Source organism: Nothoprocta perdicaria, unplaced genomic scaffold (assembly GCF_003342845.1).
Source record: "Nothoprocta perdicaria isolate Ctin4 unplaced genomic scaffold, notPer1 scaffold_1, whole genome shotgun sequence".
NCBI classification, from domain to species: Eukaryota; Metazoa; Chordata; class Aves; order Tinamiformes; family Tinamidae; genus Nothoprocta; species Nothoprocta perdicaria.
This window is the reverse complement of record NW_020454093.1, coordinates 2,815,105-2,835,896: the sequence shown is the minus strand read 5'-3', so window position 1 is coordinate 2,835,896 and position 20,792 is coordinate 2,815,105. Positions and strand designations below refer to the sequence as shown.

The 20,792-nt window shown below is 41.4% G+C and overlaps 1 protein-coding gene across 1 annotated transcript in view; it reads right to left on the bottom strand.

Moving 5' to 3' along the window:
• The window catches only part of FCHO2 (FCH domain only 2), a 55,973-nt gene that overhangs the window by 3,802 nt on the left and 31,379 nt on the right, over nt 1-20,792 (bottom strand). The window contains exons 11-21 of the mRNA XM_026036276.1: nt 15,693-15,747; nt 14,369-14,547; nt 13,797-13,808; nt 12,830-12,854; nt 12,014-12,056; nt 11,247-11,341; nt 6,671-6,774; nt 6,097-6,226; nt 2,602-2,713; nt 1,867-2,022; nt 125-257 (exon numbers count right to left, since the gene is read on the bottom strand). Coding sequence (XP_025892061.1) covers nt 125-257; nt 1,867-2,022; nt 2,602-2,713; nt 6,097-6,226; nt 6,671-6,774; nt 11,247-11,341; nt 12,014-12,056; nt 12,830-12,854; nt 13,797-13,808; nt 14,369-14,547; nt 15,693-15,747 — 1,044 coding nt within the window. The remainder of the gene's footprint in view (nt 1-124; nt 258-1,866; nt 2,023-2,601; nt 2,714-6,096; nt 6,227-6,670; nt 6,775-11,246; nt 11,342-12,013; nt 12,057-12,829; nt 12,855-13,796; nt 13,809-14,368; nt 14,548-15,692; nt 15,748-20,792) is intronic.

The window sequence follows — 20,792 nt, the reverse complement described above, 5'->3', positions numbered from 1 at the left end:
AATAAAATTAATAAAATTAACATCTTTCTGGTGCTTGAGGCTGTTTCCTGTCCTTGCTTTGCTAAATAAAGCTGAAAAAAAAAAAAAAAAAACCCAAAAAACTCACAACCACCCATGTATTTACCTGATACTTTAAAACATCCACATTATAATAGGATGCAGCTGGATTCTGCTCTGACAATTTCTTGAGGTAGACAGTTATAGCTTGCATGTTCATCCAGAAATCCTTAGTGCTGGAGTCACTTTGTGATTGATCACTGCGGAGAAAAAGACAGGAGTCAGACTGCAACATTGAATTTCATTAATTTAAATGCCTAACATTAATCTTAGCTCTTCCAGTTCTTCACTATTTCAAGTAAGGCTTTGTTCTAATGCTCTGCCCCACCTAACTGCACCTGCCTCCACACCGAGGCACCCTAAGGGCTGCCGTGTGTGAGAGGAGCTTCCCGCCAGGGCGCGGGGCGCTCTCCTGCCTCAGCCCACACAGTTACTGCTGCCTTTGGCTTTACAGTCACTAAAACTGATTTTTTTTTTTTTTTTTTTTTTTTTTTTAGTACAAACCGGTGTTGTGAGGATGTGTGAGAGGGGAGGATGAAAGGAGTGTTTGAAAAGGAGCATTAGCCAATTTGCAGTAAGCTGTAAAAAAAATCATTATCTGCTTTGATTATGGCATAACATTAATTAAGACCGGTGCTGTATGCATTGCCATCTCTTTACATATTAGGCTTCTTTTTTTTTTTCTATGTTACTTTCCAACTGAAAGTTATTTTCAATTTATTATGAATATCAAATTAGTGATAGCTGCATTCCAAGTTAGTTACATATTTTCCTATTTCTGTGTGTATTTAAGACTGTTCATGAAGAATCTGGGTTTTGAGCTGTACTGGTGCATCAGATGTACACGGGTGAAGCTTTGCAGTATTTGATGAAAAGTTAAATTATTACAATACGGGTTTAGCTGCTTATCCATGGCATTTCCTAATTAAAGGTGAAATGTCACATTTTGACAATAATAGTGGACATTTTCACATTTTCTCCACAATTAGCTTTTTCAACATAAGTCACACATAAGGTTCTGCTAAACCGTTATGTCAAAAAAAGTGATGAATAGTTTTGCACGATGAAACATGAAGTATCAGTGATCAAAATGAAATAAAAATGTAGAGGAACAGATGCATGTGGCTCAGGTTTTGAAAAGGTGTCCAAATGTTGCAGTAGAATCTCTTTGCTTCTGACGAGTCTGCAAGGCTTGCTGGGATCCACCAGAGACTCAGTTACACAACAGTCCCCCCTACCATAAAAACGATCCAGTAGCTTCCAAAAAAATTCCCCAGGAAGTGCGAACACGAACAGGCCCTGCTCCTATTACTTGTCTTCCATTTAAGGCTTTTTCATCATTTAATCTTACTGTCATTACTGCTCTTTAAAGAAATCTATAGGCCAACCTAAGAGTGTCCTAGTTGTGACATGTAGTTTTCCTCTGAATCTGTAATTAGTTAGGCTGCTTGTTCCTATAGTTTGTTTGTGAAGAAAAAAAAATGGTTTAAACAAGTTGTTTATAAAAACCATTTCATTTATGAAATGCATGTGATAGTGCTGCATTTGCAAACTATTTTTTATCTCCTGTTATAGTCAGTTGTAGTTTCAAGTCCAGTCATGATTGAGATTTTCCAAAACTGGTAGTGGAGAGAAACTGAGCTAAAAAAGATGCGTGGACTCAAGCTGCTGGTTACACACAGCAGAGCCTGCAGAGCAGTCTGACTGAAGTGCACAGCAAGTCACATTTAGCAGCTCATGTGGGTTACAGTTAAATATAAATATAAATAAATAAATATATATATATATATAAAACAAGAGATACTAAACCTGTACACAAGTTGTGCGTTTGGAAGAATCTGCTCCAGTTTGCTTGTGTTCTTTACCCTGAAGCAAAGTACGGCTGGAGACGGGTTGCTGGTGAAGACTTTAATAATTCCACTTGGGAATGACACTGTCATATCACCAGTGATCTTCACAATACACCTACAAGAGTACAAGGACATCAGTTTTAACTGCCAACTTTTAATAGTAACTTTAAAGCAAATTACTGCACTTCCAGAATCTGAACTTAAAACACGAATTTTAACTTTAGATGGGGTAATATGGCACTGTGATAATGTACTATGACTTTCAACTCGAAGTCAGATGAGTTGCACATGGAACGAGTTGGTTAAGCATACAGTAGTGGGGAGGGGATGCTTTTTAGGCTTTGAAAACATGGCACGACCGCGTGTAGGCCAGGCCTAACTCGCAGAGCAGGGATGGGAGAAAGGGAATGAGGTGCCTTCAGAGGCCTGAGTTTACATACAGCACCTACTGAACCACACCAAAATCCCAGTTTTATTTCTGCGAACTCGGTGCATTCTTGTAGAGCAGGGCTATCCCAAAGCCTTGGGGTGTGAGCACCGACACAAGCAGGGAAGCCCCCTTCCCCATATGTATGTATATATACAGATGTATATGTATACATACATATACACCCCCCCCAAGTATATGAAGTATAAACGGAGTATTTTCTCATTGAAACTTGTTACACTCAAAACAATTCACTCTGTAACTAACTTGGTGGGGTCTGCTCCTTTGAAGTAGGCGTTCACAGATTCAGTGAGCGCTACTGCAACAGGCAGGGTGTCCTGGCTTCCGAGGCTGACGGGGCTGGGGCCACGCGAGACACCTAGAATACACACACAGGTCACAGGTTTAATGTTCAAGCAGCTGAGCAGGAGACTCCAAGTGCTTCACGCCGTCATTTTGGAAGGTTTCTACCAGCACGGAGAGCCTGAAGCATCACTCGGAGTGTGTGCAGAGAAGGAGCAAGGCAGCCCAGTACAGGCACTGCCTGACAACGCTGCTCAGCAGCCTAAGAAAACGGAAGCATCGGCGGGACGTTTGGAAAACGGACAGACACAAGGGAATGCACAGGAGGCTGTCAACAGGTCCAAAGGAAATTAGATGTTAACTGTATTACTTAAATAAAATCCCTACTGTATGCTTATTGTGTGGACAGACATGACAAAGTGGTCAGGGAAGCACCAAGGAACTCACTATGGCATGGATGAACGGCAATGCAAGCACAGCAGCACCGCTGCTCCCCAGTGAAATACCGAGCACTGGCTAACTGCTCCAGCCAGCGGCAGGGATGACGGCGCCGGAGCAGAGGGCGCCCTTCCCGCGGCGCCGCCTCGCACCCCGCCACGCTCGCAGCGGGAGGGAGGCCCCGCGGCGCCGGCCGCAGAGGAGCCGCCTCACCCGGCGCCTCCTGGCCCCTCTTCCCGGTCCCCGCAGCACAGCAGCCATGGGCAGAGCATCCTACACTCGTCTTATGCTGCTGCTGAACTGCCCCGTGTCGCGCCACGCATCTATCCCAAAGCAGGCAGAACCTTTCCATGGGCAAAATTAAGATATATTAGCTGGCACCATCAAGGAGAAACGAAGCACAGGACTGCCAGTGTCAGATTACTCCAGAGCAGTGGCTGGGCCCTCTTCTGAGCTCTTTCAGAAGCACAGAGGAAGCTGAGACCTCGTTTGCTCTTCAGGGTCTAATAGACTTCATGCTTGAAGTCATGGCTAAGTGGTAGAAGTAACAAAGTGAGGGATAAAAAGGGGACCTGGTCCCACCTGCTACTACCATCCTTTACTTTCCGCTCCTCTTTTCTTGTTTCACGCAGTAAAATGTTTAAGCATTTCTCAGCACCTTGAAAGAACATTTAGGCCTTCTTAGATGCACTGGACTCCCTAGCCACATGTGTTCAAAATCAGAAAACGCGAGATGGGAGAAGTACTGCAGCACTGGCCACAAAGCACTGACTTAAGAGCAGCAGCTCATTCTCGTGTGCTCTTTCAGAGCACTCGTGGGTCTTGTTTCCAAAGTCTTCCTGGGAAACAAGCAGTAGAAGCTGTGATTCTCAATGATGTCAGAAATCGGGATTTCAAAGAACAAGGATGTGATGAAACTGAGCTTTGATAACGATCCGCGTGTTCACTGCGCTCTGTTCAGAGAAGCAGGGAACTGCAGGAAGGCTCTGCCTGCCGTCGCGGCAGCGCTAACACAGCAGCACAGTAACACCCCGAGCAGCGGCATCGCCACGGGCAGGACACCGGCAGGGGCTGCTGGGCTGCCTCGGAGCGAGCGTGCCCGGAACAGGGCTGTCGAGCGCCAGAATCGGCAGGCGCGCGCGTCGCCCCAAGGTGCAGCCCGGGCGCCGTCCCGACGCGGCAGCCCCGCTTCCTGCCCGGCCCTTCGTGCTCCAGAAAGACCCAAGCTCTACAAACCAGCAGCTTGAACCAACGCGACTCTGCCCCTCAGGGGAGCTGCAGCGGCGCCGCCACCCTGCTGTGCTGGCGCTGGGGACACGCGCGCAGCCGTGCGGGGCAGCAACCGCTGCTCCCACCACTCCGCAGCCGCGCAGCTGGATTTGCTCCGGCTCGGGCTGCCGGAGCCGGGATGTGCCAGCCGGGCCCACAGAGCCACCGCTCCAGCTGACAGGGCAGTTCAAGGGCAGAACAAACCCACTGCTGGTCACGTCGAAGGCAGAAAGGGGAACTCAATAAACGGGTTGAACTGTTTCAGTTTAGTTGAGGAGCAAAGACTCAGGTAGTTTTAAAAATAGCAAAATTGTTGAGCAGCTGAAAATAAAAAGTATAAAAGAAATCTTCAATTCAGCTTTGAATTAGATGTAAGAATAATGAGGTTTTACCTACTTGTCTTACAAGAACAAAGACCGTTAAAGTAACCTCAATATATTCTTCTTTCTTGAATGAAAGGCGTGATAAAACTGAGGACACGAGACCAAGTTTCACCTTGTTTTGGTGGTGGCGGATGCAGACTTTGTTCTGTAACATTGGCTCTAGCTACTTTTGATGATTACAGCAACATTAACATTGTTAAGTGAACTTGAAAGCTACTTATATCTGTCCCACACCAGAAACATCTGGAATATTGGATCAAAAGAAATACAGAGTTATTGGGTGTAGTGCATTAGGATGATTAGTTGACATGTAAGTCTGCTTCTGGTACCATACCTGCTGATGTCTCACAAAGCTTTTCCATGGTAGGAAGAGTTCCAACCAAAAGATCATCCTCTATTACATTTAAATCAAACAAAACATTGCAAGAAAACAAAATACTTCAAGCAATAACAGATGTCAAACCATTTCATATATATAAAAATAATATGCAAATGAAAATAAGACTAAAGCATAAGGACATATTCTCAGAAATATAATTGTACAAGTCTACAGGACAATTATAGTCTTGCAGATATGTGTGTGTGTGTGTGGATATATATATATATTTATCTGTATATACGCACACAAGATAATTATAGTCACCTCCCCATTATTCAGAACTAGTGGGGCAAGGAAAATGTTGGGAGTGTTAAAACCAGCCAACCAACCAACCAAGCAGCACAGACCTGTGTGCAGGGCATGTCCTCACCCTGCCCAGTGTCCCAAGGTTCCCTCGTGCAGCCCTGTATGGCTGCTGGCCCCATTCCTGCCCTTTCCAGGTCTCTGTGGGTGCAGTTCCGCCTGCACAGCCCCATCCTGCTTCTCCTGCCCCAGGGCAGGCGCTACCGGGGCTGCCGGGCTCCTCTGCGGTGCTGAGTGTGTGCACATGCACATACATGCACACACACAGGTACACGCACATATACACGTGCACATGGACACACACACACACATACAGAGACACGCAGGGCTGCCCGTCACCCACGTGCAGCAGAGCTAGCATAAACCGAGTACAACAACATCTCTCAGAAAAAACACACGACAACATGCTGTGGTTGATGAACACGAGCGTGGCACGCCAGGTAAGACCCACACTGCGGGTCAGTTTGGGAGTCCCTTCACTAGGAACGTGCTCTAATGGCATCAGCAGACGAGGCAAATCTGCCACCTGCCCCGGGTCTGCTGGAGGTGGCTGCGCCAAGGGATGCTTGTGCCAGACCCGCGCTGCAGCTGCCTCCTCCAACAGGAAGTTTTCCCTAACTTTCTGCTGGAAGCTGGCGCGGATTCACACTCCTTTGGAAGGAAGTTAAAATGGTGAAGGCAACTTACCCACTGTGGGGGTGTTTGCTGCACTGAGGGACGCGGAGGAGGATATGGAGGAGATGCTCTCTGCTCGTGCCAAGGGAGCCGCGGGCGGCGGGCTCGAGTTGGACGTCAGGGGAGGGCTGAACGGCCTGGGCTTAACACAAGACATCACAAGAGCATTAGGCAGACAGAAAGAGATCTTAAAGGATGAACAAAAGACTGAAAATTTACAGAAGACTATTTAATTCCCCACTCAACACCACAGCATTTCTGTAGCATTACTACTTCTAGTGCTTTATCTAAGCCAGTTCTGAGTGCAAAGCAGGGAACGTTCCCCCGCCCTGGAATCAAGGCCGGGACTCAGGCTGAGCTCATGTGGCTCCGCCGCAGCCGGTCAGTGGCTGTGTGAGGCTGAATGCGAAGCCCTGTGTGCCCAGGGCATTTGAGAGCGCTTAGGGAGAGCCCTGACGGCCCGAAATGGGGCGCCCCACAGCCCGCCCCACACTGCTGAAACGCAGGGAGGCCAGGCCTCGCACAGGGCTGCAGGGAGGCCGAGGTGCTGGCGCAGGCCGCCTCCGTAGTGGACGCCCACACGTACTATTTCTGTAATGCCGCTGAGTTTTGCCGCAGCCAACTTTGGTCTCGACGCAGGCCTTGGAGGGGGTACGATTGTGCCCACTGAAAGAGGAGTCGTGGGCCTCGCTGCAAGACAGCAAATTTAAGGAAACCAACGTTAGAAAAGTCACATGGAACGTGAATATATACTCACTGGAACAGAATCGCTGGAAACTGTGCTTCTGTTAAAGCTCCTGTTTTATAAGCCCTGTTTTGTAGATCCACCACGAAAACAAAATTGTTCTTAAAATGGGGTCCTGTGATACCTGAAAAGTGACTCTAAAAGTGGCACCATGGGCTTTCTCGTTGCTCTCAAACGATTTTGTGTGAACTTCCCTCACAGGTTTGTGTGCTAAATAACAGTTTTAGCTCAGCTCCCTTTTCTGCATAATCTGTGTAGATTCAGAATGTGGGGTAGTCCTTCATGTCTCACCATAAATGGGCAATTCAGAGGACTACTTGGTCTTGGCTGACATGGCAACACTGTTTATGTGAAGCTATGCCCACAAAAATCCTGTTGCCTTCAACAGGTAGGCACCGGAGAGAACTTAAGAAATGATTCTGCTGATTACAAGAACACAGCGACTCCTCATTACCTCCTAGCCGAGCTATGAGGGGTTGGAGAAGGCAGACGCCGCCGCCCCTCTGCCCTCCCCAGCCTCGCAAAAGCAGAGGACAGACGGTGATGCGAGCAGCGGAACAATGCCACTTCCACATGGTCACTTTTCTGACTGGAAATGTACCTCAAAATAACTGTTAGATGCCACCCGATGAGTGTGCCCAACCTACACTTCAGAGAGGCTTACACCCGAACACACGGTGACAGTGGCAGCACTATCAAGCACAGTGCTGCTCTTGTCACAGCCGTTCAGCCCCACTGTGCTCTCGCTGAAGGAAGGGACTTTGGCCCCTGACTTGGGTAGGAACAGATTTGGCCAGCCTGACCACATCCCCCTCAGAGCTGCAAAGCTAAGACCAGAGGCACATTCGGTGCCGCAATATCAGCTGTCCCTTCAAGACCTGCCTTGTTACACGCAGGTGGAGGGGCAGGCTCCACAGTGGTTCCCACTGCAGGGCACCGGCTACAGGAATCACGGTGCACTTGCCCTAAAGATGTTTTTATTTTCTTTGCTTTATTAGTATGTGGTATTACTACAGTATCATCAAAACTCTGATTTTTTCTGAATGATATTGAAAAGTACTGAATGATAAAAGGCAGTTTTTATTCCAAACTATTTCACTGTATTTAATCTGAAAGTATCTATACAAAGCCAGTTAAGAATGCATTCGTTTCTACTTATCCAGTCATTTAATCCTTGAGATCTCGCACTGCTCTGACATTCCACAACAAAATGTATTTTACTTCTAGAAAAGCAAAGCTCCATGCTGTTAAAAAAACAATGCCTTTAGCTAAGTAATTTGATTTTTCCTTTTTCTTTCAAGCTAATTACTTATTTCAATGGCTAACTAAGAAAAAAAGCCAGTGCTGGTAAGCAGCTTAGTGCAGTTTATAGGAAAAGATGAGTTAATTAAGGTGAGGTGAGCAACAAGAGCGTGACGGGCAGCGCTCGCTGCGGAGGTGAGCGGTTAGGGAGGAGCGCACGCCACGCACCCTGGCCGTACCCGTACGTGTGTGAGCACAGGAAGGCACTAAGCTACAGTCCAGCAGCGCTGAAGGTGATGGGGAAGAGATCTCAGCAGCAGAGCCAGCTTCTTCAATGAATAACTTGTCAGGGCACACAGCGTTACTGCAAAGGTCACTCGGATCCTCAGAAGCAGAGCAGTCGGAAGGATTCCCGAGCAAAGCAGGAGAGGCAAGGCAGGCGCTCCCGGCATTTGAATGCGACTGCTGGGGCTCCTTGGTGTGTGCGCCTGTGTGTGTGACTGCGAGGAGCTCCTCGGCAAAAGAGACCCAGCGGCTGTGCGGCCGCGGCGCGGAGCCGCCGCCTGCGTCCTGCTCCGTCAGCGTCGCTGCAGGAAGAGGGAGACGGTGAAACCCAGCACAGCACCCATGTCAGGAGGGTGTCTCCAAAAACGCCCTCGGAATGACCTACTGCAGGATGCCCAGCAGCCACCAGGAAAGCGAACGGCTCTGCCAGGCTGAAGCCGCTTGCAAGGAAAGGAGAACACGGGCCACAGCCCCCACGCCCTGCACTCACACTGTCAGCTGTGACCCCTTCCACTCCTTAAGTCAAAATGTCACTTACTCTATTTCTTCCCTTAAAGCCCTACTTCCTTTGCTTACTCTTTTAACTTCTTTCCTAGCGTGGTTTAACTTCTCCATTTAATCACACCTACTCTGTTTCTTCCAGATATTTTCTTCCAGATAAAAAAAAAAAACAAACAAAAAAGCATGTGTACAATATCAATAACCATCTAAAAATTTTGCTGTGTTTGTTCAAGATAATAAAGTTAGCTTAAGGTTCTAATAAGGCGGGACTATTCACAGATAAAGAAAATTTACGTCTATGTTCCATAAAAAGCTGCTCAAATACCAATGCAGTTTGTGTGCTCAGTGATTAATGCAGAATTACAAAACAGTATCTGAAGAAATGTGTTAACAGTGAGAAGAAAAACAGTAGCTGTGGGACAGCTGTGGGACATGCTAATCTATGACATATATAATCTGTATCAAGTTATTTATTCTTTGTATAAACAACTTATGTTTTGGGTTGACTTTTGAAAAAGTTTTAAGCAGTTTACCTTTATTCACCTTTGAGCTGAAGAAAAAACCCCTTGATTTCAAGGTAAATAGCACCAGATCAGAACTGAGTATTTTTGAAGTCTTGAGAACTGAGCTACAGATTATTGAGCATTAGAAGCTAACCTGACTTAACCCTGTGAACTACTTCTGATTTAGTCAATAATTTTCCAAAACGCACGTTACTAATTTGCCAGACCTTAAAAAACTCACTCTCTACTCAACTCAATGGATGATTTTACAAATGTAGATGGCTTGGTTAAGTCCTAGAACAACATTTTTTACTATTCAGCTATTTTTTATTCTTATAAAAATATTTTTACTATGATTATTTTTACACTTTCATTGAAATATGAAGTTCTGTGCATATGAGTGACCTCCAGCTCTGAGGCACAGGCCATAACTTGATCTGACTGGAGAGCGTGTCCCTGGCCCCAACTATCTGTCCCTGACCCCAACTCCCTGTCACTGGCTCCCATTACCTGTTGCTACCTGTCACCTGGAGGATACTCTCTCCACGGCTCTGCTGGCAGGGGGCATTTGCTGGCATGAGCATTTCCTCCTCTCCTTTATTTTTTTTTCCCAACATATTCCATTAACATATATGTAAATACCTTACAAATTTAGTCCCCCTAGCCAATATTCTGATTGGCTACCAAAGGGAGGAAGAGATGATCTATTGATTCAAGTAAGCTAGATTTGTTATTATAAAACATAACGTTTAGGGAACATGAACTCGTAAGTGGAAGAATAACTTCCACTTAAATCCCAGTGACTGCATAGTCACACTGATCATTGCTAAAGAGATGCTTGAGAAAAAGCATTATTTCCTGTGCAGAATTCCCCATTTTTACATGCACTCTTTCTTACTGCTCTTACAGATTGAAGATTGTAAGATTGGCTACAGAGGAAAAGAGTTGGAAAATCAAGGTCACTAACTAAGAAATGAGACTGATTTTATATTTTTTGTGATAGGAATATCTAGCTAAAATAAATTGCAAATACTTCCTTTCTCAGACATAGAGCAAAAGAAGCTCTCTACACAAAGTGCAGCACTTGGAATAAAGAGCTGCAGTAGGCAGCTGTAAGGAACTGCAGAAGCAGCACAGCTGTTGCTGTTAGCCAGTACTGTAGGCCACCTTATGTCCCCTAAGACAATCAAGGCAAATAACGTAAGTAACTATTTTTAGTAAAGGGGACCTAACATTGCAGTAAGATGTGTTTTTGTTCGGGCTTCCTCTTCCTTTTTTTCTAAAGGGCTTTCCAACCTCTCCAACACACATCCCCCTGCCCATGAGCTCAGTGGCATCGCTCTCCCTTGCTCCCTTCTGAGCGCAAAAACCAATATCGGCTTCTCCATCAAGTGGTTTATACACAAACATTTACATTTATACTGCCCACACGAGTATCCTACAAAATCCTGCAACCAGGATTCCCATATGGCATCTTCCTCTTGCTCCCTTCTCCCTCCCCACTCCATTGTTGTAATCTCTCCCCAACTTCCACCTAGCCAGGAACTTCCCCATATTCCAGGTTTTCTCCCACACCCCTGGATCCAGCCAAAACATTTCCCAACAGAATCATGTTTTCCTATAGGAAACAAGTGGCTTGCAGCCAAGCTCCATGGCAGCCTTGCACTCGACAGTTCATGGCTTAACAGGTTTTCCTGGAAGAAGGAAACACTTCCATCCCTGCCCGCGGGGCAAGCTCATCCCACCTCACGGCTGCTGAGAAGCCCCATTTAACTCCCAGACCCTCCTAATCAGAGCACATCCCTTTGCAATGGCTTAAAAAAAGCAACAAGGAGAGAGCAGCCCCAAGGGCACACAGGAACATGGTCAGCTATCAAATATTTTACCTGAGGAGGATGAGGACGCCAAGGAGGCTGAAGAAGAAGATTCAAGAGAACTGCTAAAGAGTGGATCCCATGCCAGTAGGTCACTGTTCCCCTTTCTATAGAAAGAGTTGCAATTGGAATACAGATGAAAGATGGATATATTCATAAAAATCAAATGACAACTTTGGTAAGTCATCTCTTGTGTTAATAACAGCCTTTATATCTAAAAATAAAAACTACTTACAGATTGCAGGTCTAGGAACTATTTATACATAATTAATCTATCTGAATTGTTATCTTCTATTACCTTGGTACAAGTTCATGTGTAAACGTATTTCATAATGTCCATTTTCACATCAACAAAGCATATGTATGCAAATGAATTTTTTTTTCCAGTGTATGAGACTTGTACACAGATCTGTCCACATTTTGGGCTTATTATCTTAAGGAACACTGTAAAATTGTTGATAGACCTGTATCTGTTTTACTTAAAACTTGAGATTTTGAACTAAAACCAATAATTAGTAATCATGTAATTACCAATCAAGACAAATGAGAATAAAGCAAATACATAAGAAGAGGAAAAAAATATAGAGGAAAAAAAAGTTGAAGAATAAAATTTTCCATTGCTATATAATTCCTCATTAACTCTCACAAGGCAACAGATATACAATGCCCAGTAAACACCCAACCCAGGCAGCCGATACTGAATTTCTAAGTCTTGGATTAAAATAAGAGCAAATTCCCTTCAAAGTGCATTTGGTAAAGTTAAAAAAAAATCAACTCACTCATTAGTTGGAGCAGAAAGCTTTGATTTCGTTAACTCTTCACCTAAGCAAAAGATACAGAATTATGATTAAAGATGAGCCATTTGTTTAATAAAAGCATTTAGCTTCATTATAAAAAGTTACTAAAAATTAACAGTTGCAGACTAAAATTAATCATGGATAACTAAAATGGAAAGGAAAAAATTGTATTCTTTCTGATGATACAAATTCAGGTGCTCCAGATATATTTTCTAAAAGCAGAGGACTACACAAAGTAATGCATTTTGTGAGGAAACATTGGTGACTTGAAGGTTCTCCCTTAACTTATATAGCTCTCATCAGTTTTATTCCTCAATAAACCACTGCTTGACCTGGCCTGGGAAGGAAAACAAAGAAAGGATAGAGCCTAATGCTCTATCATAAAGTTGAGTGAGTGAGTGAGTGAGTGAGTGAGCTTTACTGGTCTGTGGATCATACTACACTTGGGAGGATGCAGGAATTTAAGAACCACCACAACAATCATTTCCATGAGGTCTCCCCTTTGGGTCTGTTCCTCATCACTGTCTAGAACACCTGAGTGTGCAGAATACAGCGAGACCTGTTCACAACTTCTAACAGCTCACTGAAGCTTTCACCAAAGAATTTACTTTTTTCCTTTGGATTTTCTGTGAGTAGTTCAAAGGCAGGTATCATTAAGAGACCTAGAACTGATAGATAATTCTTCTATTTAAAATACTACCATTTAAATCAATGTTATTCTCTAATAGCAATATATGTATTTATGCTAAGTCAAAAAGACCAGCATAACCAGACTAACAGTTAAAGATTCACACTTACTTGATGAATTTCGATTCATTTGTGCCTGAAATAGACAAAAGAAGTAGAAATTAATTTTAGTCAGTTAGAACGTTTAATAGTTGCAAAGTTCATGCTTCTACTTTACTTTCCCATTAGCTATTTTGCTTTCGGTGCCAGGGAGAACCCTCTGGCACTTGCAGAAGCAAGGCCAGAACAGGAACTAGGGCAGAGCAAGCAGTGCAGCCCGCACCGGGGTAGGAAAGGCAGGAACAGAGACTGCCAGCAGCATTAGAAGGGAGCAGGAAATGCAAATATTCCTGGGCAACTGCAGGCAGCCACTGGGTGCTTCCCCCAACTGGAATGTTGGGGGAAACAAACAGAGAAACAGCCAATATCCCTGCAAGTGTTAGGTCACTTCTCAGCCATCATCCCTGGGCTTATCTATTTTAATACCACAACAGGCTCTGCAGACCTAGTGGCTAGGGACTGCTACACTCCACTTTCAGTCATTTTGGACTTTTTTATTCCTGTCAAACCCCAAATGGTTAGCCAAAAGTAAAGGTATCCTGTGCTCATTTTTTATATGCATCTTAGTTGACTAATTGTACCGGTATACCTGAGATATCACTATGGAAATAAGCAGACAGGTACAGAAAATAGAGGCAGAAGTGCTACTGAAGCCCTTACGGACCTTGAATTTGACACAATTCTATTCAGATGGGATTCAAAACATAATGTAATTCTGTACCTTTCTACAGTGCCTTCTTGCTGGAATCTTCATGTTCTTTAGAAAGATTAATGTAAAATTGTATAAACAAGGCTTTAGTAGGTATTACTAAATTTCTTTACAGGACATGTCATTAAAAGCTGACAGCTTTCCTACCATATAGCATATCTGACAGATAGGAACAGGAACATTCCCAAGTTTTCCCCAGTAATTCCCTTACAGACTGCACTTACTCTAATTTAATTTACGAATAACAATAAAAAGTCATTCTGTACTTACAGGACTGTGTCTCTGCTTTCAAAACAAGAGGAAAAAATGAGAAAATCATGATTAATATTTTAATATAGTATGCATTTTTTCCTTTAAAACATCTTTAAGCCATCCTTATTGTACTAACATATTTTAAAACTGTTTGTTTATAATATCATTGCTTAGTTTAAAGAATCATTCTATGGCTTATTGTAAATACCTACAATAAAAATGTGCTGTAAAAATCATGGAATCTGAATATGATCTATTTTAAGGCCTGTGTTTTACTTAATACTGATTATTAAACTATGTTAGAAACAATGTTCAGCTAATTCCACATGTATTCAAATCTATTGCAGAGGCAAGAGCAGAAAGACAAGGACTGAGCAGCTTTCCTCAAAAGGAAAACTACAATCAGAAAAGACAGAATTTTTTAACACTACATCATGATAGAGTACACTAAAGACAGCCTAGTGAACAAGAAAAATAATCACCAAACCTGAACCTAGAATAAATTCTGAATATTAAAATGGACATCCTCACAAAAGATTCCTTAACACTGTTCTATATTAATTAGAAATATGAGAAACAGAATTACTTACAGATATTGCTGGAGAAAGAGCAATGTTCCCTATAGATACTTTTAATTCATCCAAAGAAGCCATTGTGCACTGAGAGCTATGATTTGGCTGTACAGGTTTTATTTCTACATGGAACCTCCTGGGCTCATCATCTTCAGAGTCAGAATCACTGGATGAATAGAAGTGGTTCTCTTTGGTATGTTTTTCTCAGTTAAGGTAGAAGTATTTCAAATTCATCTGCTTAATCCATTTCTTGCATATCTAGAAAATTCACATATTAAGTAAACATCCCAGATAAAATACTACTGCCATAGCTCTTTGTGTCCTTTATAGACATCTACATCTATAACCACTGGTCAATTTTTATACCTACTCTGGCCTTTACATTCCATTCATCTTCATAATGGTACTTGTTATGGGACGCACTATTACATAACCAAAGGATTACATAGATGAAGGCAACAGCATAAAAGAAGGGTCTTACAGTAACAATAATTTTGTATTTTATGATTTGCAATGCTCAGCTAAGCACTGTACTGCACTTAGGGAAGAGGCAAGCTTTGTACCAATTTTTAAATGAAGTGAGGTGAAGTACTGACCTTTTGGAACCACGCTGCGATGCCACTGGCAGCTCATAGACATGAAGTAGAGGGAGCAGCGGCCACCACTATTTTGCAGGATGGCACTACAAATTTTACCCTTGAATCTCACCCTTCAAAGGAAGGGCAGTGAAAACCATGAGCCTCCATTAAACAAAACAGCCTATAATAAAAGCTTATTCTATGCACCAATTAAATTAAAAATCCAATAAAAGCACCAATTAGAATCAGCATGTGGTGGAACAACTTCATTAAACGACAGAAACTCCATTCTTAGATGTTGGAGCTTCCAATCTTTTTTACAACATGAAAAAAAAAAAAAAGGAGGGTGCAGCTATAAAACATGCAGTGCCTCAGCATGCTTAAAAGGGAATTCTATTTTACAAATTCTGTGGATGCTTTTCATGGAGGAACATCTGCAGGATCATCTTAATTTTTTCTTCAGGCTTTTTTTTTTTTTTTTTTTTTTTACTTTTACTTCAGGTTAAAAAAAATTCCCCTTAAAAGTTCCCAAGACATTTAGCCTAACATTCTTTCCAAAAGTCTCTCCAGTATTTACACAAACTCACAAGATCTAGCCTAGACAAAACTTGACACTTTTTCTGGAAGCTACGAACAGACCAAGTTGCAACATAAGCATGGAAGTCATATTTCTCTACTTAACACTTTCATCAGTACTTGTTCACCTCTCCAGAGAATTGTAAAAACTAAAAAATAACTAGACAGAAGAAAAATCAAAAGGATATTCTGTGTTGCTTCTGGTTTAATGCTGTATCCTTCATCATCCACATCAGGAATATTCTAGAAAGGGGAAAAAAAAAGATATGGCATTGACAAATAACTTAAAAATTTGCTATTCTTAAATTGTATCATATTTTATATCACTTACAATTTAAAATTTGACTACAACAGGTTATTCATTATTAATCCACAGTTTAATTCATGGTTATCGCACATTATCCTCTGTAATTCAGAACATTATCCTCTATAATTCAGAACAGAGCATGACTAAAAAACATTTAATATTGATATTATACATTTTAATTATACCATACAAAATATAAATATTGCTTAATATTTTAAAATGTTATATTTTCAATTTTAAATGTTTTAGGCTTTACTTTTAAATGTTAATTAAGCCTATCATTCTCTTGGCCCCAAATATTTTCCTCGTTTCTACTTTTAATTCTTTCAGCTAAACCCGTGGCGGCTTTGGGGATGCAGGAGCACAAACCTTATGAAGCCAATACTTCAACATGTGAGCAAAGGCATTCCAAGTTACGTGGGACAAAACTTGCTCTTTCTCCCTTGAAAAGGCAGCAACATTTGTACCATTGCTTTAGCAAAGAACATTCAAATGAGGTTAAAAGCCTTTAGGAAAATTTGGATCTTACACATGACCAGCACTGTCCTGGATTTTCAGACTTAAGCAGCCAGGAATTTCCATTGAGTTCAGCTGTTCCACTCTTGTGGGCAATTAAAGGTAGACTGAAGATAATTACATTACAAATCATTTGCAGATTTTGGCTAAGCACTTAGATTCATAAAAGTGTTTGGGGAGAAAGAAAATCCGTCTCTAATAATGATAAGCTAATTCTCTAACATGATACTTCAAAAATGTAAAGCATGCCTCCCTCATCACCTATAAATGGATAGGCACGAATACACAGAAAGCTTCCCTCATGCAAGAGAAGAATAAGAGCCCACTAATATCTCTGTATCCTTAGTCACTCTACATGAACTGCTGGTATGGAATGGATTACAAAAAACACAAAATCAGATCTCTTCAGAATGTAGTGATCTTACCAGCTATAAGTTTCTCATTAAAAATGGCAAGATTTATATAAAAAGTCATTTATTCTAAAATGTCAGTTTATCCTTACTCTATTAGAAAGTAAGCACTAGGAGGCAGTTTGACTGAAATACATAAAATGTCTAAAACATTTTAGAACGGGGAACAGAAACATTTTAGAGAGGGGAATGGAACAGAAAATGACTTATACAGGGTATTTCAGCTAGGAAGCAGACACTTAACCTAAATTTTGAAGCAAAATTTAAAGAAATGTCCACACCGAATAATATTTGAATTACTGAGAAAGAGAACAAATAGTATGCTTGGCCTTCTTTATAGATACCACAAATTGGATGTCTCATACTTTACTGAGATTTTCCCCATATAACTCTCTAAATGTGGCACTTGTGAATTAAATTGAAACACAGATCAATTGAACTAAATTGAAATGCAGACTGAAATACAGACAAAGTATTCTGCTAAGCGGAGCAAGAGTACAATATTGTATAATTCAGCTACACAAAAATATTGTTAATTGCAAGCCCTAAAATATGGAGCATTTCAATTCAATTTCCTTTTTTTGGGAGAGAGAGAGGGAAAAAAAAAAAAAAGGATGATCTGGTCTTCATCAGTAAGTAAGTAAAAAAACAAAAACAAACAAAGAGAAAAAGCAAACGCACAAAAAAGTACTAAGAGTAGGATCACACGGTCCAGTACCTTAGCTCCACTTGCTCGAATCAGAGTTCTTATCTGTGCTTGACCTCAGGCTAACCTTGTTTATGTACCCAAAAATACTAATGAAACTTGACATCAAAGTAAACAGAACAAAAACATATAGCTGGAGGGTAGGGACATGTTCCTACAATAGAACAGCTTCTTAATTCTACACCAATTCTAGCTGTCACAATGGGCAATTTTCAATACTTAAGGATCACTCATGGTTAAGAGGAATTGAAAAAAAAACAACAAAAAATCTTTAAATATAGCACATTTACTTTTTCTTCCAGCCAGGTCAGATATGTAAAGGATATCATTACTGAGGACATGCAGGAAAAATGACAGTAACTGGCAATTTTCTGAATTTACATGTATACTACTAGCATGAAAGGGTAGAAAAGATCTATAACTTTGCATTGACAAATCTGTCATACCAGCAAAATGGTACCTCAAAAACTTACTTGCAAATTAAGCAGGAATTTCAAAATATTTTTTTTGGGGGGGAGAAAGAGTTCTCATTACTTTGTGAAACATCAGAATTTTATTTACTAATTCATCACGTAATAGCAGTTGAAGACAGCCATTTGGCTGAGGCATATATTCACTGGGACAAAACAGATACAAAATAAAACTGCCTACACAAAAAGCTGGAGGACTAAACTTTCTGTTCCCAAAACTTTAGAATTCCAGTCAATGCTTTGGGTCAGACTCTTTGCCCTGTCCAAACACCAGCAAAGCCACAGGGGGAGCAGGTTGCTGATGCCTGGGAGGAACACACCAAGAGCTGCAGGGCAGCACTTGGAGCCTCCCACTGCCTCAGCAGCAATGCTAACACAGCTCCCAGGTTCAAGGCCGTCCCAGGGTCAAGGAGAGAGAAACCTGAGCTGGACTTCACCTTGATTTTTGCTTATTTTCTCTTCTCTGGGATACTGACAGTGCTTCCAAGATTTCCCCTCCCCCTTCCCGAGCTGAACAGCTCTCTGTAAACAAGATTAACTTGCTACCATTTTGCTGAACCAGATTAGACTTCCTGTGCAACCAGCGGAGGAGCAAAGCTGCCTCAAGGTAAGCACATGAAGATGGCCTGGAACGGGAGATAAAAGGCCTCTCAACTTCAGACATCCATGGCATGTAAATTTATGTCAGTACCTCCTTAGGTTGTGGCAGAGATGTGACATATTTTTAACCTCCTCTCTGTAGGCTGCGTAAACCCCAAAGACACAGAAGAGAGGGGCCAGTTACTCTCTCACGCTGCCTGGGATGCAGGAAGCAAGAAAAGCAGGTACTCAACATGCTCCCGTCTTGTACCACGACTGCTTTGTGCCTACTCATGATCAAATAAAAACCTCTCACAGCTGTTACAAAATTTCCAGATAGGAATTAGTAATTTACTCATATGCATTAAAATTTTGTTTTCCAATGCATATAATCTGGCAGCTATAAATCAGGATGAGTACAAGTAGGCCGTTTCCAAGAGATAACCCCCAAAACTTCCACTTTAAGTGGAAGTTAAGTTTAAATGGAAGTTCTTAAGATGGTCCTAAGATGTGCTAAAAAAGACATCCTAGGACCACCTCACTGTTTTGCTTGTAAAAACAGAGAAGCAGCAGGAGCTAGAATACACTGCAATAAACATTGTCAACTAGTGAGAAGGCCCTAACGACACTACTTCTGTTTCCAAGTTTGAACACTTTTCCAAGGTCAAATTTCTGAAATGTACATCTATTTAAAAGATGTATGCAAAGCAAATCATAATAGAGATACTGACACCGCGAGCTGCAACTATGGGCATTAAGTTTGAAAACTGAAATGGGAATGAAATCTTTAAGTAAAAGACAAGGAAATGAGAAGTATCTGAGGTGGGACCTTCCAGAGAAGGCTGCCAGCCTTAAAATATACTAGCACTCTGGGGACGAACTGATCATAAAGGGTGAATGAATCTCAGCCACAGTTTTTCACGGGAGTGACTTTAATGGCTTCTGTTATTAAAGGATTCTCCCATTTGGAATAATACTGCTGCTTGTGAAAAGCAAGAAGAAGCGATAGACCATATTCTGCAGCCCAAAAGCACCCATAAAATGCCGGGCACAAAACAAATGAGAGCGCAAGTATCACTTTTGTTGTTAGGCACTATGAAAGAACTTTTTTACATTTGTTTTTACCATGTATAAATTACATCTAGACTGTACAATACAATTTATTTATATGTTCATACAGTGTGCCTCACGCAGCCACAAACAACATCAGACATGTTTACTGTTGAATACTGTTGAATTAATCATGAAAAAAAAAATCAAAACAAGCAAATAAGAAAATAAACACTACAAATCAAAGCCTGCTGTTTTTCTCCAGTGATTCAACCTGAACTGTCCAAAGACATTAAGGGCTTGACAGTTCTAAGGTACTTTTCTTTAAATGTCCCAAGAAAAGAATTCTGCTTTGAAATTAGTCTGTCTCTGTACAGGATAAAAAGCTTGTCTCAAATTATCTTTACAAAGCTCTTTATATACATATGCTTGATTATTTGGTTAATCTTGCTTATTAAGATTCTTCCTTCTTAAGGAAAAAAATGGTTATACTAGATCTTTTTAAACCAAATTTCTATTTTTTTCTTTTAATATTAGGTCCTAAAAATCACAGATATTGAATGCAAAGAAGAAAACCCAAGTAACCAGTGAACTTGGAAAATTAAACTGTTTAATATAATTGACATCTACATAAGACAACTGAAAAATGAATCAGTCTCCAGAAAAACACTTGGATCATTCTGTAAACATTTCTCTGCTGTCGCCATATGGAGTCACACTCAGTGTACATATAATTTAAGATGACATATATGCTTAAAGAAAACACAAGAGGCTCAATTCAAAAATAAAACACATTAACATATTAATTTCATTTGCAACTGCCTCCTCTTTGAAGTCAATAAGTAAAACTGTAAAATGTACTGCAGACTAAAAATAGCAATAAAAAACAGACCATGAATAAAGTCTATCTAGCAATTCTTCATTTAAGGCACTATTTAAGTATGTGTGTTCCTACATTCTATTGTCAGCAATCATGCAGAGCTCCATTAATATTGGAGGAATTTTCCAAAGAGATGGTAATAAAGCAAGGAAAATGAGGAGGCAAAGTTAGATGCACAAGAAAGTAATGTGAAAGATGAACTCACTTAGAACCTATTAGTTAGTTACTTCAAACTCTGTGAACCTTTAAAATAAAATAGCAAATAATTGCAGTAAAAACATGTTCTTTAAAACCTAAATCTGCTGGGAAATATAAATGCATTAGGGAAACACTTGTGCATGCTGCATGTTCTGAGCAAAACCATCGCTTC